Source organism: Aythya ferina, assembly GCF_964211825.1.
Source record: "Aythya ferina genome assembly, chromosome: 13".
Taxonomy (NCBI): Eukaryota; Metazoa; Chordata; class Aves; order Anseriformes; family Anatidae; genus Aythya; species Aythya ferina.
Window position 1 is genome coordinate 15,271,563 of NC_140311.1, and position 27,934 is coordinate 15,299,496.

Consider the following 27,934-nt stretch of genomic DNA (forward strand, 5'->3'; position numbering starts at 1 on the left):
ACCTCACATTTAGCAGGTATGAGTAGGTCTAGGACATCCCTCCTCACCCCCTGGATGGTTGGATGGGTTCTTTCACCATCCAGCAGCCTGAAGGCACAGCTCGCTGAGGATCTTCTGGCCCTCAGCTTTTCCTGGCTGGATGCATTCCCTGGTGGTGCCTATGCACCCAGGGATGGGGGAAGGATGTAGAAACTGCTGTGCTTGGGAACAAATCTTTTCTGAGCCTCTCAGCCCTCCTCCTGGGAAGGACGGAGGGAAACTGCAGGCTGCAGGGGACAGGATTCATGGTGCTGACTTCTCCACGGAGGTCGGGATGCCCAGTTCCCCGGGGGATGCCAAGGATGTGCCACGTGGCGAGGATGAAGCCCACCACCCTCCAGCTGGAAAGCGCCGGGACCACAGCCGGGGCGAACATCGCAGCTGCGAGCACCAACCCCTCCCCAAGAAACCAGGCTCTCCTTTCCTCCCCCATAGACATCCATTGGCCGGGCACCAGACCGTGCTCAAGGGATGGCCTCGCAGGCGTATCGGGTGGCCGCGGCTCACATTATCGGGCGGCTTCCCCGCTCTGTTCCTGCTCTGTGTCCCTGCCACCAGGCTCGGGTTACCAGGCCGTCACAAAGCACCAGCCATCTATTATTCAGCCGCCGCCGTGTATGTTGGTGTGCGGAGCCGACCCGTAAGGTGGGCGTCAGTAAGAGCCCACCCGGGGGACACTGCTGTAAATCACCCGCTGCCGGCTACCAGGATGCGAGCAGACGGCTGGCGGAAACCTCCCGGAGGTGCCGGAGTCCAGTAATGCTTTATATAGCAGGGGCAAAACCCACCCCACCAATTCTTGTCAGAGGGCTGGGTGCTGAGACCACAAAATGTGGGGAACCTCTCACCTGGTGAGGCGATGGGAGGTGGGTACGACCTCGTGGACCACCAGGTTGATGGGGGCAAGGAGCTGCTCGGTGGGACGAGCCTCGGGGCAGGAGGCTCTGCACAGGGCAGGGTCCAGCTCTGATCACCTTTCCTGATGGAGATGTGTAGCAAATGGAAAGCACCCCAGGCAGAGCAAGAGGAACTACTTCAGCACCATACCCGGGGGAAAAAAAAACTCCCCTGGGTTGTTCCTCCTGTTTGGAAACATTTTGGTGTCACTGGAGCGGGGAGTGGGAAGGGGTAAATCCATTTGGGTGAGACTGCAGTTTGGCAAACAAAAATGAGCAGAGTTAATGGTAATTAAGATCTGGTTTATTACAGCTAGAATACAATGATTTGATTTTCTGTTTCCCAATCAACTTTTTCCAGTTCATGATTTTGCTTTTAAATTTGTCTTCCCTTTTTATTAAGCCAGGTAAAAACATAATGTCACCAAACTGAAATATCCCATTCAACCAAAACACCAAGCCATTCTCCCCTCCTTCCTCTCTCCAAAGACTGCCTTTTACAAGATCCAGTCTCTGTGTTCTCCATCACACAGAAATACAAGCTCCTGCACGTCTCTATATTCCTCACAAACGCACCTGTAGAATTAGCAGTCCCAAATATCAACGATATAAGAAAACACCAGACGCCCATGCAGGAGAGGGTCCCCAGCAGCCCTGACAATGGAAAATCATCTCATTGCTTCCCCAGATCCCCAAGGCCTCTCCAGTTCACCTGGATGCAAGTTCTGGCTGTGCAGGGAGAGAGGCTGGACCTCGGGGCTGGCAGGTGGTGGTAGGCAGATGAAGACCAGCTCATGCAGAGGGGTGAAGATCAGGCACCCATCAGGAAGGCAAAGCCCCACACCTCCTGCTCCCACTCACCTTGTGAGCCAGGAGAGCACCAGGCTTGGTCACCACCAAGTTGTCCTCCTACTCTGAGGTTCATTTTCCACGTAGACCTGTGCTTGCAGGACCGAGTTGTCCACTCCACGCCGTGCTGCTCGCCTTCCCTGCCCGAGGCTCGCCTGCCCTGCATTTTATTTCTCAATGGACAAGCTTAACAGAGATGTCTTGGGTTTTTAAAAATAGTTAATATTTAAATATTAATTGAGCCATTAATTACATCTGAGCCCCAGAACAAAACAGCTGTGAATAATTAATGAGAGGGCCTATGGTAAATGCCTCTAATAATTCACAAAGCAACAGAACCAGGTATTTTCAGAGCATTCAATGAGAGGAGAAGCAGGGGAGAGGAGGGGCGAGCAAAGACTAGGGGGACGAGGGAAGGGACTAAGAGGAGAAATGAAGCCTCATGGGCTGCTGGATGCTGTTCTTCCAAGGATTTCTCAGCATTATTCATCTCTGTGACATCCAGCTGCTGGGGAGGGGGCTTCCTCTGTGGTTCTAGTGGGGAAACTGAGTCACAGGGAGATGGGGTCTCCCCCAAAGGCAGATGTCAGAAGACCACCAGGACTCCAGGCATGCTTTCCTAGAGCTGTGTCTCAGGGTTTGGGCTGTAGCTGGTGAGCTCTTTGAGGCAGAGATGTTTCACCTCCTGCAGCCATCTACAAGCCCCATGACTCGGAGGCGATTGCTGCATCTCCCTCTGTGGCTGCCGGAGAGGTGATTTGTCACAGCTCCCCGCGGCTGATTGACAACCATTAAATGAGCGTGGGTTGCCATTCTCCTCAAAGGCCCAATAGATACATGACACACACCCCACTGTTACCAAAACAGCTTCCCTTTGCAGGAGATGAAAATGATACAACGCACCATGTGCTTGAAAACGGTGACCCTCCCGACCATATTAACAACCGTGTAATCAGCAAGCATCAGGGCCTTCCTAATGAAGTGGTGCCGTTCTCCCCAAGCCACGTCAAGTGTTCACTAAATGTGCCTTTGTTCCTCTTAGCAGATGAAAAATTCAGTCCTCTTCCTTAGCTTATTGACCTCCTGCAAATACAGGAGGGACAGGAGCTGGTGGCTTTCTGTCTCTGATAGTACGATTTTCTCAGCTTACAGCTGGGTAGAGAATAATAAAGTGTATTGGAATAATTATTATCAATGCCTGCTTCTCTATCTGTGCAGACGTAGCATTTATAAATTAACCAAAAACACTTGCAAATCTGCATAACCAGTTACCCATGTTTCTAATGCTTTCAATTTATCCTAATAGACATTTAATGAATACTTTATAAAGCCTTAGATGGGGTATTTTAAAATCAATGGTGCTATTTTATTGCTGTTTGTATTATCTTTATTTGGATGGTGTCGTAGCACTCTGATGCCCATCGATTCCAGGCCTTGATCAATGAAAGAAGGTTTTGGTTAAATACATTGAGAGGCAAAAAGAGATGCTGGATCTGGGGGTAGAGGGCTCTTTCATAGGTGAGGGATAGCTGAATTCACTCTCGTGGCTCAGAATATGCAAGGTAACCCTGGTGGTGTCCTTGCTTGGATCTCCTCCTACCTTTTGGCTTCTCCATCCTCAGGGGTAACAACAACAAATCATTTTCAGAGCAGCTCTACTAGGTCCCATGCAATCTGCAGGTCTCTGCCCCTTCTTTTGCTCAGGCCAACTCAGTCCCAGGCTGCTTGGGTGTTTTAGCCCCGTTCACGTCATGGGTATTCTCCTAAATACCTCTGAAAGCCTCGTGCTATTGCTAGCTCAGCAGCACTTACGTGTTGTGGCGACTGTGCCCAGATCTGATGGATAGATATGAAGCCTGACAGCTTCTCTCATCAGTATCAGCTCATTCAGCTCCACATCCATCGATTTCCCTCTTCTGTCTCTGGTTCCCTCCAGCCTGGCCGAGTGCAGGTGAAACCCGTAAAGAAATGGATGGGGTCCATGGGAACACCAGTGCTTTGGGGCTGGGTTTTGGGGGAGAGCTGCCTGAACCAGGAGACATCCTGGAGATTTTTCCTTGGATTCCAAACAAGCAAACAAACAAAAACAGGTTTTTTTTCTGATCTCTGGAGGTGACTACAAATTTCACTCAATATGTCACACTGGGAAGTTGTTGAATGAAATTGCATGATTTACTCCAAATTTCTATTTTTAAAAATGGAAACGTGCGGTGTTTAAAGCTCTGTTGTAAAAGGTTCATGTGGCTTTGCCGTTTAGCCCATCGTATCACTCATGCAACAACTGAGAGCCCTTACTACCTTTTCCTGGAAACTTAGGAAGTACTCTGAATGGTTTTTCAGCAGAAGAAATTTGAATTAAAGGCTGGGATTCAGCTCTCAAGAGCAAAATTAGACCTCCTCTAGATCCTATTGGGTTCTCCTTGGCTAATCTGGGAACAGAGGGTCTCAGTGTAAGGTCAGTGCAATACACCGTAGCTTTGGTCTGGACAGCAATGGGGTTTGGGTTTTCGGTTTCACTCAGTATGGCAGGAAAGTTTCCCTGAGGATGTGTCTTGTATCCCTCCTCTCCTTGCCTAGCACCAGGGTCGTCTGGTGCCAGCTGATGGACTTGTGGTTTATCTGTAATTTATTCTACCATCATCATTCCCCTGCTGGAGCTGCTGGACAGGAGGTTAATGACCACAGAAGATACCTGTTACAGCAAGCTGGGGAAGCTTGGGTATTTCCCCAGGTTCAGCTCCAGCTATGACAAGCTGGAGAGTTTATTCCCTTTGGTACACGGCAGACCCACTAGTGTGGTAGTAGATGGTGTCAACTAGCAAAAAATAAACAAACAAATAAATCATCTTTTAGGAGCCGGTAACTCCAGAATGAATAGGAATGCACTTTCCCCGGAAATCTGCCTTATTTTGCATCAATCACTTAAAAATTCATGAGCATAAGGAGTGAAGCTGAGATATCTTAACCACTGGACTTGTCATGACCACCCCATTTACTCGGCAGGCGCTGGAGTGCTCCTGCCCGACTGGGAGAGGTTTCAGAGGCGTGGAGGGCTCTGAGTCCCAGCACAGCCTGCGGGCAGGATTCAGCTCCAGCTCGAGTGACCTGAGTTTCAATCCCTTCAGGGAGAGATGGGAGTCGTGCCCCAGGCTTCCCCTGGGATAACGAAGCTTTCCATCAGGAAAAGACCCCAGTGAGCAGCACACCCACGTCCTGCCATCCATCCCCACTCCCGTGCTTTGTGACACTCACCTGCTTCGCTCAGACATGCCGGCTGCTTGACCTGGGAGGTTTTTAATAAGAAAATCCCAAGTCAAATCACCTCTGAAATTTCCCTTTTGCTCTCCAGCCTCGATCTCTCGATTCAGCCAAGCAGCCGCTGCCTGCAGCACCCTGCTATCACGGCAGGGCTGAGGCTCAGCTGCACCCCTCCTGCTAATGCATTGCTGAGGGCATTAACGAGGGCTCCCAGGCTCCAGTTCACAGCAGGTCCTGCCCATTGCATGCTTTCTGGGAGAGGCCAGAGCTCACCAAAGGCTTGGCGTGAGCCCTCCACGACCTCTGGGCAGCAGCTTCTCCACCTAACAGCCTGCTGCTGAGCTCCTCGCTGGCTTGCGCACCTCCAGGTTTGTCCACAAGATGAATCCTGTCCCATCTCTGAGACTTCTGCACCTCCTTCTGCTCTCAGGGTGCTGACGTCCTTCGGGAGCACACAGGCTCCAAGAGATGGACCTCTCAGAGCAGAAAGCTGACCTGCCCAGATAATATTCCCTGCTCTCCCTGTGTGTCCCTTCCCCTTCCAGCTCTCTGGACCAGGGACATCTGAGAATTTGGGGATTCAAAGATCAGCCTCTCTCTCCTCCGTGCCTGCGGGGCACAGACTGGGTTAATCTGCTGGCTGCTAATCTCCCCAGGGGCAGGGGATAAGGAAAGGGACAATGTGGGGAGGGTCTGTGGGGCAGCCCATGGCCTGGAGGGCTTTTAACCCATTCCTTCCCCAAGCACCCCGGGTCCTGCCTGGAAGTATGCTGTCTGAAAGGACAATGAAGATTTATGGACAAAGGTCAAACAAACCATCCCACTACAATATTTCCCCCGTCGTTGCCCTCCTCCTTCTCTCTGAAAAACACTCTCTGCTGTAGGACTTGCCTAACACCTTCCTCTCATACAGCTGCAGAAGGTCTCGGTGGAAAAGAGCCCCATTAGGCTACTAATTGCTCTTGCCATCTGGGTGGGAAGTTAAAAATCTCCACCCCTGATGTGTGTCCTAGCCTATGAGCCTACCACTGTGGTGGAGATGGCCACAGACACTTGGTGTGAGACTTTGGGTTACTCTCGTGTGGTTGCCAAACAGGACAGCTGAAAAACAACTTGCATTTTTTGGTGCAAGGGCCGAGCCCATTTCAGAGGGTTTTCTTCCCAACTGCATTGCTTCGCAGCTGGCCTCGTCTGGCGCATGAGCTCCTCCAGGCAATCCCAGGGATGAGATGTTCCTGCTCTAGGTCATAGGACAGCAACGAGCAGCCACCCGTGGGCCATTCACCTGACCAATATGAGGAAGACCACAGCTGGGGAGAAAAAGTACTGGGCTGTTGGGGATGGTACTGGTGATATCTGGGTGCACTGTGGATGTTTCTGTGACCGACAGGAGACGCTCATTTATTCAGGCGAGCATTTTTGCCTGCGGGTCTCCCAGCAGCAAAGCACTTTCCTCAAGTGGCTTTGACACTTGGAATTGCTCCTTGAGTTGTGCTTGCTAATTGCCCTTCCCTGCTGTGGAAGGGTCGGGATTCAAGATGCTCGTGTGATCGGCGGGGCTGTCTCTGCTTCCTCCAGACCTCGCTGCGATGAGTTCTGCAGCCATCAGAGGGTTTTGGCTTCAGCCCAGGTTGGGGCTCCTGCTGGTGATGCTGGCTGGAGGCATCTTATGCATCGCAGCCCACGGTGTGTGGGTGAATGGAAAACCAGTTATTCCTATTACTGGTGGTCCCAGCAATGCTGGTGATGTTCTGGCACTAGGCAGCAACCACCTGGCTATGTTCACAGTGTCAAGGGCAGAGTGTGGGTGAAGCAAGCAGGGGGACAGATGCAGTGGGGTGGGATTTGCACTGAAAGCTGCAGAGAAATGGTTGTCCACCTGCCAGAACACAGCCTGATTGCCTTCAGTTAACTCTAGTTTGATGAGATGACCTCCTTCTGCACTGAATTTCCATCCCATGAATGTAAAGGCACGGTTGGTGCTGTAGAAACTGGGGACTGTGTCCAAACCAGCCTGAACCCAGAAGTGTCTACCAGGGCTGTGGACCTGGATGTGCTCTGGAGTCACAGCAGAGGCAGCTTTCATCCTGCCAGGAGCAAAACACTGCAGCAAAATCAGAACAAGTACAAGCAAAAACCTCTGGATGAGTCTTTGCTGGCCCAAAATGCTGCCTTGCATGCTGACGTGTCCTGGTTGGATGCTCTTCTTGACAGCACATGTTGACGTTTTACATTTCACAACAACTGCTTGAAACAAAGCCTGCTGCTTCTGCTCATAGAAGTATTTCCAGTAGTTAGAAAAAAATCCAAATGAAGGTGGTGAGTCTCTAAATTATCTGATAAGCTTCATATCGACACCTGATGATTGATGTTAAAGATGTGTGTGTGAGGCTGAGACATTCAGTTCATGAGAAGGGGCTGGGTGATAATGAGCACCAGAGCAATGAGTATCACTCATGCAAACATTTTTCCTGAGATCAGATTGCAAGGTGCAGTGAATAACAGTATAATTAAAGCTACTCAGGAAACCCAAATAGTTTTTACTTTGGCCAGATAATCACAAATTTGTGTTATTTCCCCACTAATTATATTTTAAATCACAAACAATTTCAGAAGAAAGCTAACAGGGAGTGAGAAAATAAAATGTGTTGGCTGGAGGTGAAAAATTTTAGGTTTGAGGTTCTTTTCCAGTAAAGAATCCTTTAAGGAATCAGAGTGCCTCCCACAAACACTATTGTTTGATCAAAAGGGTGTTTCCATGAAAATGAAAGCATTAGTGGAAAATTTTGATTTCTCTCTTATGTAATTTCTTCCGGGGTTCAGTTTGGAAAGTCAGATTTCTAGAGGGAGGACTGGGGATGTTTTGGGAGGACGAGGGACATCCTCGCAGCTGGGGCTGGAGCCCTGATGCCAGGCACCAGATCTTGAGCCCTGGCTGGGAGCTTTCTGAACAGGACCCAAAGGGTGCAGAGGGCTCAGCACCCCGGAGTGCCTCCTGGTCTGTGCCGGGCAGTTAAACCCAGCAGAACACCCTCGTATGCCAGGGAAGTTCTCATATACGGGGGATGCTCTCGTATTTTGGGGATGCTCTCATACAGGGGATGCTCTTGTATCAAGAGATGCACCCCGTGGGGCTGGTTCTGGGGGTGCACCGGTGGCGTCCCACATGCACCACAGCTAAAATGCTCTGATTTAAACCCGCCAGCCCTGCTCCCTTTTCCACATCCCAGGGCTGTGGCTGGAGGAGGCTGCTGCCGGGTCCCCCCTCCCCTTCCCCCCGGCCCCCTCCTCCTCCTCCTCCTTCTCCCAGGAGCCCTGCCAGCCCCGGCTCCTCCAGGGGTAATTGAAGCAGCACGTAGAGCATATGGCCAGGCAGGGATCCCTGCTGGTGCACCAGCTGTGAGCTGGGTGCTGGCGGAGAGCAGGCGGTGGGGGCTCCGTCTCCCTGTCTGTCTGCCTCCCCTTTCCCCAACAGTTGTTCAAATGGCCTGCTTTTGGGGTCTCGCTGGCTGTCTGGGTGTGCAGGGGGGCAGCGGTCTGGGTTTCAGGCTGAGTGTCCCTGCACTGCTCCCTCCCCAGGCCCCTTTGCCAGTGTTGCCCCATCCCAGCTGCTCTGCCCCCCCATCCAGCTCTGCCGTGGGGCAGCCTGTGGGTCTGATGGGGCAGCTGCAAGGTCTTGGGACAGGACATGGGGTGGCACTGAGCTGCATGGGGGATGTGCCCCCCCCCGAGGATGGTTCTGCTGCTTGCTGCAGCTCAGGCCACATGGGCAGAGGTGGTTGCCCCCCATAAAGTGTTTTCATGCCATGCAGAAGAGGCTGTGTGAGACGTCCAAAGTCCTCTGCATCCCTCCTCATGTCAGCTTGACCAAGTCACGGGGTGGACAAATAGCCTGTGGTCTTCAAGGCTTCTTCCCTTCATTAGGGAAGGACCCATGGAAGGCAAGGGGACAACAGCAGGTCTGGGGGGTGTGCACAGCCACTCCTGTCCCTGCAGGTAAAATAATGCCAGGTGAAGGGGAATTCTGCTGATGTCCCCCACCTACGTGGGCTGTCAATTCTGTTTCATCTTCCTGGGGAGAAGTGGTGCTTGGTTCCCTCAGGTGGAGGAGATGTCCTTCTTCCAGCTCCTGTCCCTCCTGTCTCCTCCTGTCCCACAGGACTGAGGACAGGAGAAACTGGGTCTTCTCTCTTATTTTCAAATGCCTTAACCTGGAAAGGATGCTCTGGTGTTTCACCACCTGGGAAGGATGCTTTACCACCTCCATCCTCACTCCACAACAATTTGGGCAGTACTGAAGCCCTATACCTGAGAACCTGTGATATATACTCACAATCTGGTGCTGCTGTGGCCATGCGGACCATGAGATGGAGGTGAGAGGTCCAAGACATTTGGGAACCAACCCTGGACCACCCAGACAACATAACTGTGATTTCCTCCAAGGTGGAAGCAGGCAGGATGGGATATCTCCAGTCGTCAGGACCAGCTCCCCATGTCCTGGCAAGCCTGAGGAGGTGAAAAAGGCTCTACTTCCTCCAGCACCAGCCAAGCCCACCTTCGAGGATGATGGCAGAGCTTCTCCCTCTGGGTGTAAGGACAATGTCCCAGCCCACAGCTGGGCTCCCAGATGGTTCCCCATGTGGGGGTGGGGGCAGGGGGAGACTTTATTGAAAGGGAAGGGGCTTCATTTGGACCAATTATTCTCAAACTGAGGTGGAGGAAGCCATCACTTCAGCATTTCCTTTTTTTCCCCCTCCTTTTACATTTGTTGTGTGTGTTTTTTTAACACTCTGGCAATGGCTGAATATCACACAAGTGCCCTGTCAAGAGATATATTCAATAAACACTTGACACCCAAGCTCAGGAATACATGGCCCGTGGCAAACATGAATTATTCAAATGGAAATCAAGATAATTTTGCTTCTAACTCAGAAAACCAAGACTATTTCTTTCCTTCCTTATTTTTCTTCTCTTCCTCTCCCCCATTTTACTTGTGCTCTTTCTTTCTTTCCTTTCCTTTCCTTTTTTTTTTTTTTTTTTTCCCTTTTTTTATTTTCACTCCTTTCTTCATCTTTCTTTTTCCCTCTCTCTCTTGCTGGAAATCCTAAGCGCATGAATTTCTAGGGAAAGTCCCTTCGCTGAATAAAGCAGGGTGTGGCCCAGAAGGAATCTCCGTTGGATAAGGAGACAGCCTGCAGGTTTGATCCCTTTGGCTGCTTTATCCCTTGTGTCTCAAGAGCAGTGTGACCCTGTGGCTGGGTGCTGTGCCAGTGCTGTTGCAGGTAGGCGTTGGACCATCCAGCCAAAACCTCACCTCGATGTTAAGACTTGTTTGGAAGAAGCAGGACGCCACAAAAAGCCTTTGGGATGTCTTTCCTGTATGACTGAGCCTTTTCTTTGTTCGAGCATGTCCCCTGCCAGCTGTAGAAGCTGGTAAGGATGGTGTGCTTGTGGATGAGGGGTCCGGGATGCTGGGGCTGCAAGGACCTGAGTTGAGAACGCAGGGCTGGGGATCAGCAGGAGGACATTTATTCAAAGCACCTGACCCAGCTGAGAAGCTGTAAGAAGAACGAGGATGCAAAGTAGAAATGGGAGTGATGCCCAGGCTCTGTTCCTATCTCTGTTTGTGGTTTCCTTTCCCCTTCCCTCTTAGAAATGTGGTCTCAGCTGATCAGCGCCTGGCATTGACTCATGGTAGCTTTCCCTAGCTGGGGACTGAAGGGGACACAGAAGCCCTGCAGTTGGTTGAGAAGAGCCAGAGGTGGCCTTAGGAAGACTTTGCAAAAGAAATGCCCTGAGCAGGGCTGTGGCAGCAGAGGTGGTGGTGTCCTCTTTCCTCCCACCATTGGGAAATCTCTCTCTAACCCACCAGCCATGGGCTCCTCTTCCATAGATTGATTGAGTTTTGTCCTCTGCTGATTAATGGCATTGTGAAGGCAAGTGCTGAGATCCTCCCTGGAATCATGACACAAAAAAGCACTTTGAAGAGTTTGTCACTGCACTGAAACACGCTGGCTTTGACGTGGTGCTTTGGCTTACAAAGAACTACAACACACTTGAGCCCTCCAGGCACACAAAGGGCTGTTGCAAGAGGCATTTCTGGGCTGTTACAGGCTTTGGGGTGGAAGACACGGGGTGTGCAAACACATGTAGCAGTGCTGTTCCCAGCAGTATCTGCAGTGCTTTAGGAGCCACAGGGCTGTAGGAGGGCTTAGAAGAGCAGCCCATGGGGTCTCAGCAGTCCCCAAGGATCTGTGGAGCACCAAAGATGCTCTACGCCTTCCACGACTGCTTTCCTCTGGTCGAAGCTGTTAACTATTTCACAGCTCCTCTTCCTCCCCTCGCTGACACCACCCCTCCTGGGTGTCCGTGGGCTCCAGCCAGCTCCATCCTTCCTTCCTCTGCCTTTCTCCATCGCTGCTGGCAGTGCCGGAGTTTCCCTCTGGCCGTGAATGGCCGTGGTTACTTGTGAGGTTGGGACTGGCTGTCAGCCAGTCACAGCCAGCAGCGGGGATCTAAAAGCCCCGGCGCCAGCCATGTAAGAGGAAGGAGAATATAGGTCATCAGTGACATCATCTCTCGGAAAGGTGGGGGGGCTGAGGGGAGAGGGGGAAGCAATCGTTTAAATTTGGAGAGGAGCTAACTGGAAATTTGGGCCATCAGGAGAATAATGGGCCGAGAGGAAGAGCTGGGGATATTAATAGAGCTGGTTTCTGTAAGAGCTGGAGCGAGCAGCGAGGATGGAGAACCACAGCGAGCCTTCGTGTCGGCGCTGGAGCTGGCTGGGAGTCCCCAGGGGCCCAGGAGCATCAGCCCAGATCCCTGCGTGGCCACACTGTGCCAAACCTCCCCTGAGAGCCCACCAAGCCTCTCCTCATCTGATGTTCTTCCATCTCCCCAAAGCCCCAACCTGGTCGGCTGCCCCTGCCTCCCAAAACCACCTCAACCCTGCCTCCCCAAAACCACCACCCCAAGAAGACCCTGAGAAGCCCCCCTATACTGAGACCCCCCCTGAGAAGCCCCAGTGGGCTCTCAGGGACTTGCATGGAGTTCGGCGTGGGTCTCACCTGCAGTGCTGGTTCTAGCTGGGTCCGAGCCCTCCATCCCCATCTCCCCGTGGTGTTTGCACACTAAATCAGGCAGGTGCAGCACCCCCAGGCAAACTTTGGCTGCTTTTGTAGATTATGGTCCTTGACAGCCTCTCCCTGCCTACCAAACAGGGGCCCAGAGAGACTGGGGTATGCCCATCCTTCGTGACGTTCACACCCCACCATACTAGGCCCGCAGCAGCCTGCTCCATCTGGCCCTGCCCCAAGCAGGCTGTAGGGCTGGAGACCCCCACCTTTCGCAGCCCGGGGACACTATCTCACAGCAGGATATGCGTGTCTGGATAAGGCAGTGGGTGAAGAAGCGCTGGGGAACAGCCCTCCGGGGTGCCAAATCTCCTTGCTGTGCTTAGACCTGAAATAACCGTCCCCCTGCCTTGGCAAACTGGGGGTGCACTGGGAGCTTAGCACGTGTCTGGGACAGTCACAGAAGGCCATGGGCATGAGGGAAGGGTGTCCTTTTGTCTTCCTCTGGCCAAACACCTGCAGTGGTCGTCACTAGTCGGTGGATTACCCAGCGTAGGGGCCAAGCCTTACCCACTGCTGCTCGTCCCAGAGAGGTCGGAGAGGGGCAGAGCCACCAGCTGAAGGAGATGCAGGAATCGAATATGTATGAAGAGGGGAGGGAGAAAGGCAGGGGTGTTCCCCTTGTTAAATATTTACCACCCCAGGCTGGTGATGTGATATTTCCTGCCCTCTAGGAATTCCCAGGGACTGGTGAGGTTGACCAGAGAGGTAGGGGGGCTTGCTGGGGAGTCTCCCAGCTCCCTGCCTTCCCCCTAGGAGTAACATCAGGCTCTTCTGTCTCCTACAGGCAGCTCAGGGACTTCATTAGGGGTCTTTATGAAATCCCACAGCACTGTCTTTGCTCGGTGCTCTCCAGAGCCTCATGAAGGTGCTGAGCTCAGCCCTGACCCACAGTGGAGCTGAAGGTCTCCACTCTCGGGATGACAATCCTTTCTGGATCGCAGACCCCTCTGTTTTAGGGCTGTGTCTTGTGGTGTTTGCGAGACCTTCCCACAGGGCCCCATCTCACTGACCCAGCAGACACCGTACTCTGTTACTGCATCATCTGGGGGATGCCCACTCCCCATGCTTTAATTTCAGTGAAACAACACAGTCAGTGCCAGCCACTGCCTCCCCCAGTCAACACAGGGATAAATCCCTACAGACACGTCTGAAGCTGATGGACATGTCCTAAAGGATCCTTTGAGTTCCTCACTGTCCCTAAAAAGGCTGAAAGAACATGTCCAGCTCCTGCTGACCTTGGAAGTCACCCCTCTTTTCAGCCCTCTTTGCTGCTCAAGGACTCTTCCTGGTTGCTACACTGGGCTTGTCCTATCTTTGGTGGCCTGTTCTTGCCCCCTGTGCTTTTTTTTTTTTTTCTCTCTTAATTTGTATGTTCATATATCCTGAAGGTAAGCCATTGGGGTCTTTGCTTCTATTCCTTGGCAATGAGTGGAGGAAGGGGTCCTGGTTGACCTGCAGGGCTGTTGAGCTGCTTTGTGACTGCCGTGCAGGGAGGACATGACAGAAAACAGAAGGGAGATGGTGGGAACCAGGCTCCCTAGCTAGCTGGTGCTCCAACCCTTTGAAGCATGTTTGTCACCCTGCTACAGGAGGGAGGAGGGTGGATGGATCTCCTTCATCCCCTGGATTTTCTGAGTGCAGCAGAGGAAAAGCCGCTCTACAGCCCCTTCCCAGAGGCTCGGCCAAATAACTGTGCTACAAATACACTCACAAAGAGGAAGAGAGTGTGAATATTTGGTTTGAGGACCCAAAATAGTCTTCAAAAGCTATCACATGAAGTGAGTTGGTCTCCTCCTTCAGCATTTCATTAAGCAGATGGATTCATCTGCTATGGCAATGGAGACCCTTAAAAGAGGTCTCCTTACAGCCACAGAAGCCTTGCCCATGTTTCCCCTTAGCCTTTCAACCAAACTAAGATGCTGAGCCAGGGCAGGTCCACAAGTCATGAATCAGGCTCTGTAAGCAGCTGAGCATGTCTCAGGGGCAGATTAGTCAAACACTGTTTTTTTTCCTCTTTGCTTGGGCTAAGGGACTGTTGTCTTCACTGGTGGCAAAGGCTAGAGAGAGAACATCCAGCAGCTGGGCAGTGGCAACCACTGCTCTCACAATCATGTAGAGACCAGGGTTGGATGTGGCCATGATGGGAAGGAAGAGGACCATCGACACGTCCCACCTAACCCTGTCCTGCAGCCAAGGCGTGAGCCAAGCCCAGACTATCCTGTGGCTGAAAGGTTTCTTATGCAGAAGAAAACTGTATACTGGGGAAGAGCTTAATTTTCCAGTACAAAGTACCTATTCCTACGGAACCCAAGTGTACCAAAACAAAACAAAAAAAAAAGGGCTAAAGCATGCCCTTTGCAGTCTGCATGGGCTTAAAATGAGCGTGCTTAGCACCAGTTACACAATAGAAAGGGCTCAGGTACTCTCTGGCTGCAAATACATTCGATACACTGAAAGGGTTGCGGGAGCGTATCAGACGAAGTTCCTTACTTTGCTCAGGCAGCCTATCAAATATTTAACGGGCTGCCATAGGCAATTACATTAGAGGAGATAGTTAAACACCCCCTACCCCAGGGCACCCCCCTGCAATGTAAATCAAACAAATTGGACTCTTTTCACAATTGACACACACGATTTTACTTACTGTAAATAATTTAGCATTAAAAAGTCGAGCTACACTTTGCCCCATCTGGATTTTCTTTTCTCTTGCTCTCTCTCCCTGCTCCGCCGAGTTGAGCAGCGTGGACTCCGGGCTCCTAATGCAATAGATGGAGTGGAGGAATTTTGCTGCCTCGGTGAGCTGTTAAAGGATTCCCATTTTCTAATGGAAGAAACCACACTCAGGGAACTTGTGAAGTTGCCCATTTAAAGCAGTCGGAGATGTTCCCTGCCAGCTAACAGCAAGGGTTGGGAAAAATCCCTTCCTCCGGAAGGAGTTTGGTCTATTGCTGGCTGGCATCTCCCGGGGTCGTAGCAATCTCCCTATAAAACTTGGCTGAATGGTTGCACTTTTTAATTAAAAGCTATCTTTCACGATTAGGCTCAGTGGGGCTTTAATAAGGGTTTTTACAAGCTGGCTTGCAGCATTGGCCTGCATGGATAGTCTTTCCTCTTACACCTAAAGTGCTAGATCTGTGCATTAAAATACTCTCTGCTATCCAGGCTAAGAAAGACACCCGGTCATCACTGGGAGCTCTTCCTCTAGCTCTCTCCCAGCCTCCTGAAACAGTCCACTTGACTGCATGACATTTTGAGCTGTGACTCAATGTCTTTTTCTAAACCCTGTAATTTTGGGTGGTGAGAAGAGCAGCATTTGGCTCAGCTGTCTCTTCCGCAATGCTGCTGCTCACCTGAGTTGAATGGGGTAGCACTTCAGCTTGTCCCTTTCCTGTTTGTCATTGCACTCCCAGTTTAAATGTGAAATGTTCTCCTTGATGCCATGGGCCTCTCAACAGTGAGACAGCTTATACAGTTTAGTGTGTTTGTTAAAAAGTGCTCAGGGCTTGATTTTTCTGTTCCTGCACTCATGCAAGCAATTTAACCATCGCCTGTGCAGGTAGAGCTGCTTACGCATTTCCCGACAAACCCAATTTCCATCAAAAAACATCAATTCCAATGAGATCGAAGCATTTAATCCCCGAACATCTTAATTCTGATGGATGGATCCTCCCTGGGGTCCCCGCAGATGGCGGTGGGTGGTGTTGGAGCTGCCGGATGGCTCAGCGGGGATGAGGAGATGTTCTCTCAGAGCCTGGGATGGAGAGGATGCTGCTGGAGGCATGGAAAGGTCCTGTGCAGGAGCTGAATGGGTGATGGTGCCAAGAACCACTGCCTATTTGGGGCTCAAATGAAGTGTAAGCCTAAAATTTCCAGTGTGCTAGAAATTCCGGGATAATTCCTGCTCAAGCCCTGGAATGGACCATGAGGAAAAGGCAATGCCCAGGTGGGGGACAACCTCCACACACTCACGTCCTGACCTCTGTACCACCACCCACAGCATTTTCCAGGAGCCCTGCTCCTCCCCATCCCTGTCTGCCTCCTGGGCATCAAGGACTCAGTCCTGATGAGCAAATAGGAAGCAGCTGCTGGCCCTTCATGGCTCTACAGAATGCTCATCCTGCTCTTCTGCAGGATGTCCCAAATGGGTCTTTTCCACCAGATCCTCTCCTGGAGGCCTGGAAAACCACGTTCCCTCTGTTCTGTGCTTGTACAAAGTGCTGCCAGTGGGTGTAATTGTCAGCCTGAACACACAGCCCGCACGGCAGCCCATGAGGGTGCCAAAGGCTCTCATTCAGGCACAAACGAACGAGTGATCAAACCCACTTAGGAAATAAAAACAGCTGGAATCTGCAGGTCACTGCCTGAGGCACCAAACCACATGGCAGGCAGGACAATCCTCTGACAAGCTGGATTGAGGTGTCCTTTGATTGAAAACGCGGGGATTAGGAGGAGCGCTGTGAGTTTTCATTGGTTAGAGGCAGACAGCCAGAAGGAGAAACTATGGGTTGTCTTTGAAAAGCAACAGAAGGAGAAGGCTTCTTGGGCACAGACCTAGCTGCAGATAGTTCTCAGGATTAGTTGCCCGTGGGAATGACGGGCAAGAGCGCCTGATGCTCTGTCAGGACATGTCATGACACCACCAGTACCCCCAACCCCTTCAAGTCTGCATGCTGTGGCAGATAACCACCACATCTGCTGTGTTTTTGCCCATCCTGACTGTAAGACACTTGTTCTTTCCAAGCCAGGTGGAACCTAAGTTCTATATAAACCCAGATGCTTTGGGACAGCTTGTATGGAGGGCAGCTGCTCTCTTCCTCGTGCAGGGGTGCACCACAAACCCATGCAGGAGATGGAAGGAGGACAGGTTCACCCAGGGAATGGAGCTGGGAGGGGGTCTGGCTGTCCCTATAGTGCCCTGCTGTGTCCCTCCCTGCACACACACACGTGTCTGTGCTTCAGCATCAGTGACAATGTGTGCAGAGGCACAGTGGGGAATGCCACCGTGGGTTCCCCGCTTGTTTCAGTGGTGGGAAGTGGCTTTGTGCACCACAAAAGGTATTTCTGTGCTTCCTGGTGAGAGCCAGCCTTGTGCTGTGCTCAGGGCCTGAGCCCTGGTCCTGAGCTGCCTGAAGATGCGGAGAAGCAGCTGCTGAGCCCTTCAGAGGAGACATTCATCCCATTTCCCCTTGCTCCAGGCAACTCTCTGTGAGATGTGCAGAAGAGGAGCATGCCCAGGTCTCACCCCATAGTCCCTGGCCTCCGGGGCAAATTCTGAGGCACAGCCTGGAGCCCGCTCCTTGCAGCAAAATTCAGCTTGGCATGACATTGTCTCCCCTGGGGAGAATTACAGCCAGGCTTTGGGGCTGAACCGCTCCCCCAGCCTTCCTTCTCTGAGCTGCTGAAATACAGAAAATGAGGAAAAAGCAGATAGAGCGGTCACCAGGAAAAGCCCAATGAAAACGAAGACGAAGACCCCTCATGAAAGCTTCTGGGCACCACGATACACAGGTAACCAGCCTGGGGGCTGCCAGCTGAAGGCTCCTGTGCCCACGCAGAGCCCCCAGGAGGGCCGATTCCCCTCTGCAAGAACCGTGCCCATGGCTCCGCTGTGCAGAAAGCCTCCGGTGAACCTCTCTGGCAGCCGCTCTCCTCTGCCCATCACCTGATGCTGCAATCTCTCCGCAAGCAGCAGAGGGGAGACCATGACTCAGAGCTGTGCTGGTAGAGAGCAGGAGGGAGGAAGGCTTCCGAGCTCCCGCCGGCTCTTGCTGGTGGATATTCAGAGCATCAGCATGTTGGCAGAGCATCGCTGGCACTCGGAGGATGCTTGGATGAACAGGAAGGTCTGCCTGGACCAGGGGGTGTAGGGACTGCCCCTTGCCCTGCTCCCATCCCTCTTGGTGATCCTGGCACCCCATAAATTCAAGTCTTCCCCCAGGGGCAGGGTGCAGCCCTCCTCTGTCCCACTACACAAGCAAGGAGCTGCCCAGCTGTAGCCTGGGGACCTTCTGTCTGCACAAGCATCACCTGATGGCTGTGCCCGAATCCGGGCAGAGACCTGCGTGGTGGTGGTGGCTGCTTCCAGCCCCCTATTGCCGGCTCCGACCTTTTCCTGTGCACACCCAGACCTCAAGAACCTCCTTTTGGGGACACTTCAGCCTCTCGGGTGCCGGGGCTGGGTTTTCTGGGCTGCTCTTCCCTTCAGGGGAGCATTTGCCCCGAGCATGACCAAGCACCCTCCTAGCAACCCCGCAGCCTCCATCCCCATCCCCAGCAGCATTTGGGGTTCCCCCGCCCCGGAGATGCTGCGGGATGCGTGCGGGTGGGGGGGGAGAAGTGCCGGGGAAGGGGGGGGCGGAGGATGAGGGGGCTCGGCCGGGGTGAGGACGGACAGACACGGACAGACGCGGGGCACCGCAAGCAGGTAACGGAGCCAGGGACGGGAAAGAAAGAAAGAAAAGGGAAAAAAAAAAAAAAAAAAAAAAGAAAGAAAAAAAGAAAAGTTGGCAAAACTTTTCCTCCTTCTGCTCGCCGAGTTTTATCCCCAGGTGCCTTTTTTTTTTTTTTTTTTTTTTTTTGCCTTGGGGCGGGGAGAGGGGGGTCGGGAAAGGGGGGGCCGGGTTTGGGGGGGCCCGGCCGGGGGGGGTGAGCTGAGTGGCCGGGGGCGGGCGGTGGGAGGTGTCTGCCGAAAGGCGCCCAATGAGCGCCCGGGGGGGCGGGGGGGCCGGGCTATAATGCCGCCGATGCCGGGCGGTGGAGGCAGAGACAATACCGCGCCCCCGGAGCCGGGCTGCCCGGAGCGCCCCCCCCTCATCCTTGCCCCTCTCCTCTCCCACCATGATGTCCATGAACAGCAAGCAGGCGTTCAGCATGCACCCCATCCTGCACGAGCCCAAGTACCCCCACCTGCACACCAGCTCCGAGGCTATCCGCAGAGCCTGCCTGCCCGCCCCCCAGGTAAGCCCTCGGCCGGTGTGGGGTGGGGTGGGGGCTCCGCGACCCTTCCCCGGTTGTGGTTGAGGGGGAGACGAGTCTCGCTGTGCCCTCTCGACTCGATGGGTTGGGGGTCCTTTGGGTTTGGGGGTCCCACGCAGCACAATGGGGGGGTCTCGGACCCAGTGGCTCCGTCCCGCAGCCCAACTCTGGTAGCGTGATGACTCCTCGGGACCTCCTGGCTCTGTCCCCCTTTGCTCTGTCCTGCTGCTGGGGACACAGGAGGGGTGCCTGGGGTCCAGCATCCCCCTCCCGTGCTCCTCTTTTGAGGCTTGGGCCAGGCTCCGTTCCGCTCACCTGGCCCATGCGCCGCTTTGGGGCAGAGCGGGGTCTCCATAACACTGCTTGTGTTTTAATCCTGTCCTGCTCTTCTGGTTTGTTTTCTGCTCCCTTTTTCTTCCCCCAACCCACATCCAGATCCAGGGCAACATCTTTGCGGGCTTCGACGAGACCTTGCTGCGGGGTGCCGAGGCTCTGGCCGCTGTGGATATAGTGTCGCAGAAAACCCACCCGTTCAAGCCGGATGCCACCTACCACACCATGAGCAGCGTGTCCTGCACTCCTACCTCGTCCTCCGTGCACCTGCACCACCCGTCCGTGCTGACCACGCACCATCCCCACCACCACCACCACCAGCCCTCCCAGGGCCTGGAGGGCGAGCTCCTGGACCACCTCAACTCTACCCTCCCGCTCGGAGGGGTGCCGGGGCCGGACGTGGGCTCCACACCTTCGCACCCTCACTCCCACATGTCGGCCATCAACCACATGGCCCACCACTCCCAACCTATGAACATGTCCCACCCTCACGGCCTCGCTTCCCACGCTGTCATCTCCGGCCCCGAGACGGAGACGGACCCGCGGGAGCTGGAGTCCTTCGCCGAGCGCTTCAAGCAGCGGAGGATCAAGCTGGGGGTGACCCAGGCGGACGTGGGCTCCGCGTTGGCCAACCTGAAGATCCCGGGGGTGGGCTGCCTTAGCCAAAGCACGATCTGCAGGTTCGAGTCCCTCACCTTGTCCCACAACAACATGGTGGCCCTCAAACCCATCCTAGAAGCGTGGCTGGAGGAGGCCGAGAGGGCTCAGAGGGAGAAAATGACCAAACCGGAGATCTACACGGGGGGGGACAAGAAACGAAAGCGCACCTCCATCGCCGCCCCCGAGAAGCGGTCGCTGGAGGCTTACTTCGCCGTGCAGCCGCGGCCGTCCTCGGAGAAAATCGCTGCCATCGCCGAGAAGTTAGACTTGAAGAAGAACGTGGTGCGGGTCTGGTTTTGCAATCAGAGACAGAAGCAGAAAAGGATGAAATTTTCTGCCACTTACTGAAGAAGGGGCTGGGAAGGCAGTGGGGGGAGTGCCTGGTCCCCTCCAGCCCCTCTGAAGTGGGCAGGGTTTGGGATGATTTTTTTTTGTTGTTGTTTAAAAAAAAAAAAATTGAAGAAAAAAAAAAAAAGGAAAAGTAAACCTAAAAAGGGAAACCCGCCCAAAGCGATGCGAACAGTTTGGTGCCTGCTCCTCACCCCCCAGGCAAACTGGCCCCGCTGTTATGACTGGTATAGACTGCTTTTTCTAGACAAAAATGGAGAAAAAGGAGAAGACGAAACAGAAGGCCTGGGGGGGAGTTTTGGGGGTGCTCGGAGCCAGGGCAGCGGCAGCGAGAGCCCGGCGGGGCTTTGTTGCAGCCCCTTCCCGGCTCGGATGGGCAAGCAGCGGCTGGGGCACCGCTCCTTCCTCAGCGGCCGGTCCTCTTCTTTTTAAAAACTAAAAGAAAAATAATAATAAATGGAAAAAAAAAATAAAATAAAAAGGAAAGAAAAGGAGCTGAAGCTGCCCCGACGGCTGTAAATACGGAGGCGCCGGCCCGTGCCCCCACGCTCGCTGCCAGGGTCCCCGCGCGCACACACGCACACACACGCACTTGCATGGTTTTGTTCGCTGTCCCCTGCCCCTTCGCATTTTTGCAATAACGTTTCTGTTTCTACCTCATCGGCTAAATCAAAAAATATATATATAAAAAAAAAAAATAGAAAAAAAAAAGAATAAAAAAATAGAAAGGAAAAAAAAAAAATTGGCACGTCCCTGGAAGTCACGGTTTGTTCGGTGGGGGGAAAAAATAAAGGGAGGGAGATTTATTTTGCTTTGGTTTCGCTCAAACTGTTCGATAGCCGTATGATTTCACTGTAAAATATCCTACGCTTCGACAATCAAACCATTGGGGCTCACAGGAGCGGCGGGACCGGCCCGGGGCAGCGGGGGTGCGCGGCGTCCCTGCCCCGCGCCTCCGCCTGTACCGAACTCTGCACTTTCTAAGGCAAGAATACTTTTTTTTCTCCTTTTTTTTTTTTTTTTTTTTTTTTTTGCTTTGCCTATTTAATGGAGAAATTTGCCTCCGATTCGTTGTTATTTTTTTTTTTTTTTAAACTAATGATTATTATTAGTTAAACGAGATTTCGCTTCGCTGTGTGTGTGCTGAATGAAATTTGGTGTCTGTGTACGCTGCAGCATTTCCAATAAACCATGCACGTTTTACCTCACCCCCCCCGCTCCTGCCTCCTGGAGTTACTGCGGCCGCCGGGAGGGGCCGGGTCCGGCCGCGGCACCCCCGGGGGACTCGGTCTTTCCTCCTCCAGAGCTGGGGAGGAGGAAAGAAATTAGGCGAAAAGCAACGAAACGCGGGCTAAAAGGGGAAAAGCGGGGTTTTAGAGCCCGGGGGAGCTTTTCGTCCCTTCTCTGCTGGGGAGCAGCGCAAACTTCCACGGGTGGAAGCGCCACGCGTGACTTTGGGGTCGGGGCCGGTGCCCACGGGGCGGATTCGTTGGCCGTGATGCGACTTGAGGCTGCCGAGAAACTTTGGGCGCTCGCGTCCAAAACCTCTCCCGAAGCCGCCTTCAAAGCGCCCGGCTGGGGGGATCCGGGGGCCGCGTGTCCCACGGGCTGTCCCCGGGTCGAGGGGACACGGACACGCGGGGGGGGCATCCCCCTCGTACGAGGTTCCGTGCTTTTGTTGCTTTTGTTTTATAACTTTTTCTTTTTTCTTTTTCTTTTCTTTTTTTTTTTTTTTTTTCGGGGGAAAAGAAACCAAACGCACCGAGCGCGGAACGGGGAGCGATGCTCGGCACCCCCCGGCAACCGAGGCAAGGGGACGGGGGAGGAAAGGGGGGACACAATCAAGACAGAGCGGATCAGAATCTGCAAATTTTAAAGAAAAAGAAAAGAAAAGAAAAAAAAAAGATGGGAAAACGGTGAAGCATCCGAAAGAGATGCCGGGTGAGGAGATGCTCGGCGGAGCAAACTGAGCCCTGCCCGGCCGGGGCATCGCGGGCACCGTCCGGGTTTGGAGCCCCCCCGGCCCGCGGAGGCTTCGCAAACCCCATCCCCGCCTTTGTTCTTTTCGCTCCGTTCCCGTTTTTTTTTTTTTTTTTTTTTTTTTTTTTTCCTATGAAGCGAAAAGCGCATTTTCATAAATAGACCTTGGCCAAGTGCTGGCGATGAAATTTTAATGAAGGCTGGATGCTGAGTGCTGCCCGGGGGGGCCTTGGAGAATCGGCTCCGCGCAGCATTAGCAGGGCCCTGCTCGCATCCCCCCCTCGCTCCCTCGCAGCCACAACACGCTGCGGTCTGCTGCTGCTGCTCCTGCCTCTCCACGACCCTCCCACCCCCCCGGCACCCCCTCCCCAAAACTGGGACCCCCAGCCCTGCTGCGGGGCCAGGGTCGCTGCACGGAGCCGCTGGCTGGTGGGTGCCGCTCTGCCCTCGCTCTTCAAAGTTTGCTAGCGATGCAATATTTATCACCCACGAGCATCAGGAGGTGAGCGGGTATTTCCCAGTCGCAAAGGCAGAGGGTGCTCAGGAAAACGTGCGCCCGGTGAGGAGGAGCCCAGCCCCATGGTGGCAGGGGTTCGCGGATGTCTTTTTGGGGTAGCGCGTCCAGGTCCCACCCCGAGCGCTCAGGTCCAGGCTGGAAATCTGAGCGGACCCCAAAGCCCTTCAAATCCAGGCTCTGTGTGCTTGGGGGAGTTCAGGGGGAAGGCCAGGGTGAGGAAAGGAGGCAGAGCTTTGCAGGAAGGAGAGGAAACGCACACACACGCAGGTGTCATGGCACAGGCACACTCCCTGTTCCTGGAGTGCAAAGGAAGCCCCTGAACCATGACCCTAAAGCCAAAATAGCATTAAATGAAAGGACTATTGATTGGGCTGGACACCCAGCTCTCACCCTTTTTTTTTTTTTCCCTTTTTCAATTGAGGTTTGATGTATGAGGCAGCTTATCAAAACTGCGGCTTTGGCAGCCAGTCCATCTCCAAGGGTACCTACTCACCCACCGCTGATGCTGGCCCAAGGCCACGCTGCAGGACTTGGTTCCTCACTTACCAACAGTCTGATAGACGGGTAGGGATGGGATGGGGTGGGCTAGGTGGGACCACCTCTCTGGCTGGGATTTGGCTCATCCCAGGAACGCAAAAGCATCAGGCAGAGCTGGCTCAGCCACTACCAGGGACAGGATTTGAGCACTGATACCGACGGGGTCTTTGAAGGAAGGGTGTGCCGGGGGGGTGTAGAGCTCTAGGCTCCAGTTATGGCCCGCGGAGAGGAGCCAAGGAATCCACAGTGCAGGTCATCACTTTCTAACCCCTCAAGCAGGGCAGCTGAATGGTACTCCATTGGCATCTTACTCACTTTAAAGACTATAAAGATGATGGATGACCAGCTCAGAAAGAGACATCTACAAATGGGGACATGGCAGCTTAGCAGAGAGGAGTCCTATCTGTGCTGCTGCAAAGGCTTCCTGAGGAAAGATGCCCACGGGTTCTGGGCTGCTGAAGCTCCCAGACATGGGCTCCTGGAGTTCTGCTCAGTGAGCCTGGCAGCAAGGGTTTCTCCTGCCATACAGTGCTTACTTCCATGGTGCTGAGCTCCATGCCACGCTCATGGTTGTGTTGTTTCTGCCATAAAAAACAAAAGGAATTTAGGCACTTAAGTCCCTTGAGTATACAGATAACTACACAAAGTTATATATGCCCTGCTGAACTGAGTCTGCTAGCTCCAGACAAATGCAGGTGCATTTGAAGAAATCTGGAGGGAAGCACTGTCCATCCTTTATGTCCTAGAACAGAACAATTTGGGAGCACGGCTGCACCAAATCACACAGCCAAGGGGCTGACTCTCCCTCTAGGAAGAGAAATAAGACAAAGAAGGTTGCTGATAGCAGGGCTGTCCCGGGGCCATCAGCGAGTCCCATCTCCCCAGCCCTAAGCTATGTGGTTGGGCCGTGCAGCTTCAGCCCCCACACAGAGCTTTAAAGGACGTGGAGGATCAGGAAGGTGGCCACCAACACCAGCAACCCCCTCGTTCAAATATTGCCTGCACATCACAGCTTTGCACTCAGCTTTGGGTCTGGAGGAGAGAAAATGCTCCATGTGCTTTAAAAGATTCCTGCCTTTGAAAGCCATACAGGTAAAGGATGCCCCTGCTGACGGACTCTCTTCTATTATTCTATGTGTTTTAGTGCAGAGCAGAGCAGATGTATTTTTAAAGAGGCCAGCGCTTGAAGTAGGCTCTGTTCCACTACAGGGGAAAAAGGAGTAAAGCAGTAATTACAGGCTTCATAGGTGCCCGAGCAGGGAGGAGGACAGCCTGGCTTGAGCGGGAGCCCAGGAATAAGACTAAAAATCAGCTGCCTTTGGAAAGATTTGGGGAAACGGGGTGGGTATGAGAGGCAACCCCCTGCCCCAGCCCATCAGTCGCTCTTCACAAGGAGCAAGTCCTCGTTCAGGGCACACGTTTCCCATCTGTGCTCTTTGCCCTCTGCTACCAACCCCTGCCCTTGGCTTGGGGAAGTTCCTGAGGATTTTGGTTGAGCAGGGCGTGCAGGATCAGGCCCACATTGTATGATCTATGACGAGTGAGGGAAGGTTTTCCTACACTGCTGGATCAGATCAGGACATGGTAGAGGTGCAGGGGCTCAGTGGATGTGCTGGTCCATGTTACTGCAGCCTAATGCTTAAAGGCTGGGGGAATACTCACGAGCCTTGTATTTTGGCCACCTGAGCACCTCTTCACTGCAGAACCTGGGCCACTTTCCACCAAGTCTGGCCAGAAGAGGGTGGGAGCTACAGGAAGCAACAAGGAGAAGCTGTGTGACACTCACCCTGGAGACATCTCCTGGCTTGCATTTACAGGGATGAAATACTGAATTTCCTTCCCTTGGTACTAAAAGCAAGAGTCGGGACCTTGTGGGTGCTCAATCTCCCTGCAGCCACAAGCAGGTTTAACATTTACCTGTAGTAAGACCAGAGCCAGAACACAGGCAAAAACATGGGAATACAGTTCCATGCTGTATGGACGATAATATTACAGGCTTTCTTTTTTAAGATATTAAATGAACACTCACAGAAATTTAATATGATGTTTTACCTGTGCAGACACTGAGGTCTTGATCTCACCTACAAGAATAGCCTTGTGCTTACCAGCAGTCCTAGTGGAGCCCAGCAGGACCAGTCCCAGGGCTAGGCTCTGCTCATCTGCCCTTGGTTTTAGCCATAAGCCCTAAGGAAGGGCTGTGGGATTTGGCTTCGGATCCCTGGGTGGATCAGAGAGGAGGGGAACTCGCAGAGGACTTCATAAACATTGGGGTCCTGGAGATAGAGAGATCAGAGATGAAATCTATATTTCATCTGCAGCATCACCAACCTTTCCAGCAGCTCAAGGAAAATGAGCGCTCTCTGAGAAATATGAAAATGTCAACTAAGAATGATGTTTTATTTATACCAGGCAAGGAAGGTTTTAGTTTCAGACAAGGAAAAAAAAAGCACGTGTTTGTACAAAATCTCTCTTAACTATTCTGTGACTACCCAAGTGCTACATGTGAATCAGAGGGAGTTTGTTTTCAGTGATGTACGCAGCAACCCCTGTCCCAGGCCAGTCAGCAGAACCTCTGCCTCATTCATTGCCAGCTCCAGTAAAGCACATCCCAGCCTCTCTGGCTAAGCAGAGAAGCAAAATCACCTTAATCTTTTCTACAAAACAGAGCATCCAACTCAAGGAAATGCCTGGTGACTCTATGGTCCAGTGGGGGAGTATCCATCACCTGCATTCCAGACTATGTTTGAACAGGTTCCCAACACTGGGATGAAAATTCAATGCAGATTTTTTTCTGCTGCTTACCAATGTTTGCACTACGTACTGTGGGGTCCTGCAGGAGATCAGCATCCAGGATCCTCAGTCTTGGATGGCCGCGTTCCTCAGCTACCTCAGTCTGCATCCTGTGTGGGCAGGCTGCATGCAGGGTCCACATAGCCCCCTGTTTCCTAGATGTGTGGCACTGACTAAATCCTTTATCAGATTCAGCCCTTTGCATCCCAGGCTTCTGAAAATGTTTCCTCTGACTTCTGAAGCCCTCCCTCTGTGCTGCCCCTCCGTGACAGCCACACTTCCATACACAGGGTTGGGGATCCTGTAGACACGGGGAGGTTTTAGTGGCCGTAAAACACATGGAAAAGGAGGTGCTCTGGAAATTAAAGATTGATACTGCTGAGATGTTCTCAGAAGAGCCTGTGTTGTCTGCACCTGCATCCCCTACCAGCAGACAACACCGAAGTGCCGTGCAGGGTTTTGATGGTTACAGATGTATTTTTCTTGCATAACGGTGTCATTCAGAGAGCTGCAGGTGTGCAATGCACCTTCAGCCTACCTGTGTCGAACTTGGTCTCCCAGCATTTCAACTCAAGGCCAGGATGAGTCGTTTCAGCCCTCAGAAGTCCCATTTGGCAGGTGTTCGGGGTGCCTGTGACCCATCTGGAAACCCACAGCAGGCCTTGCCCTAGACCTGCATGGCATTTCAAAGCCACTGAAGTGCCTGGGGAGGTGGTGCTGCCCATCCATCTTCTGGGACAGAAATCAATCTGTGAGAGATGAACCAATTCCTCACCCTTTTTATTTTATTTTATTTTATTTTATTTTATTTTATTTTATTTTATTTTATTTTATTTTATTTTATTTTATTTTATTTTATTTTATTTTATTATTTTATTTTATTTTATTTTATTTTATTTTATTTTATTTTATTTTATTTTATTTTATTTTATTTTATTTTATTTTATTTTATTTTTCTGGCTGTTCCCAAGCTCCAAATGCTTGCTGGGCTGCTGTAGAATTTACAAGAGCCTCCAGAGGACATCTGAAATGGGCTTCTTTGCAATGCTGCTGGTGCTCAGCTGTGCTCCTTGGCATTCAGGGTGATCATCTACTGGCCATGCCGAGTGCCTGGAATCTCCAGAAATATTCAGAAAATTCAGGATATGGCAGCATAAGAAGACCTCCACTGGAGCTTGTCTGCACAAAGGCCTGTTAGGTTAACAACTGAATTGAGAAAATTTTTGGAAAATCATCTACCTATGTTGATGCCATCCAACTTATGCTCCTGCCTGCCCTCTACTCCCTCATCTCTCAGCTCTTCCCAGCGTAACATGGCCCCCTCTGTGCAAGGCTCTGCTGAGAAATTGTCCGATGGATGTTGTCAGAGGGCAAATCAGTGCCATCTGCCCTGGTGATGCCTCCTGGAACAGGTCCTTCAGCAGGGCCAGGAGGGGGTCTTGATGCCTCCCACCTGCCCATGGACCTGATGGGGAGCCCTGAGCTCCCCACCATGGCAGCAGGACCCGATCCCACTGTCTGGGGGATCTTGTCAGTCGCAGACCCTTGGGGAGCCCCACGGGAACAGGAACAGGCTCACCCCATGCTCTGAGGCTTAGCCAACCCATGGGACGTGG

The 27,934-nt window shown here is 52.6% G+C and overlaps 1 protein-coding gene across 1 annotated transcript; it reads left to right on the forward strand.

The window, feature by feature from the left end:
* Positions 1 to 18,945: 18,945 nt before the first annotated feature.
* On the forward strand, positions 18,946 to 21,392 carry LOC311443939 (brain-specific homeobox/POU domain protein 3). Its single transcript, XM_084534628.1, has 2 exons — positions 18,946 to 19,135; positions 19,589 to 21,392. The coding sequence occupies exons 1-2, from the start codon at positions 19,016 to 19,018 to the stop codon at positions 20,492 to 20,494; spliced, it is 1,026 nt and encodes a 341-aa protein (XP_084390754.1). The 5' UTR covers positions 18,946 to 19,015; the 3' UTR covers positions 20,495 to 21,392.
* The last annotated feature ends 6,542 nt before the right edge of the window (positions 21,393 to 27,934 follow it).

Excerpts from the sequence above, each read along its gene's own strand:
- LOC311443939 (XM_084534628.1), top strand. The coding sequence starts at position 19,016 with ATGATGTCCATGAACAGCAAGCAGGCGTTCAGCATGCACCCCATCCTG. Across the intron at positions 19,136-19,588 it reads CCTGCCTGCCCGCCCCCCAG|ATCCAGGGCAACATCTTTGC; the intron begins GTAAGCCCTCGG and ends ACCCACATCCAG.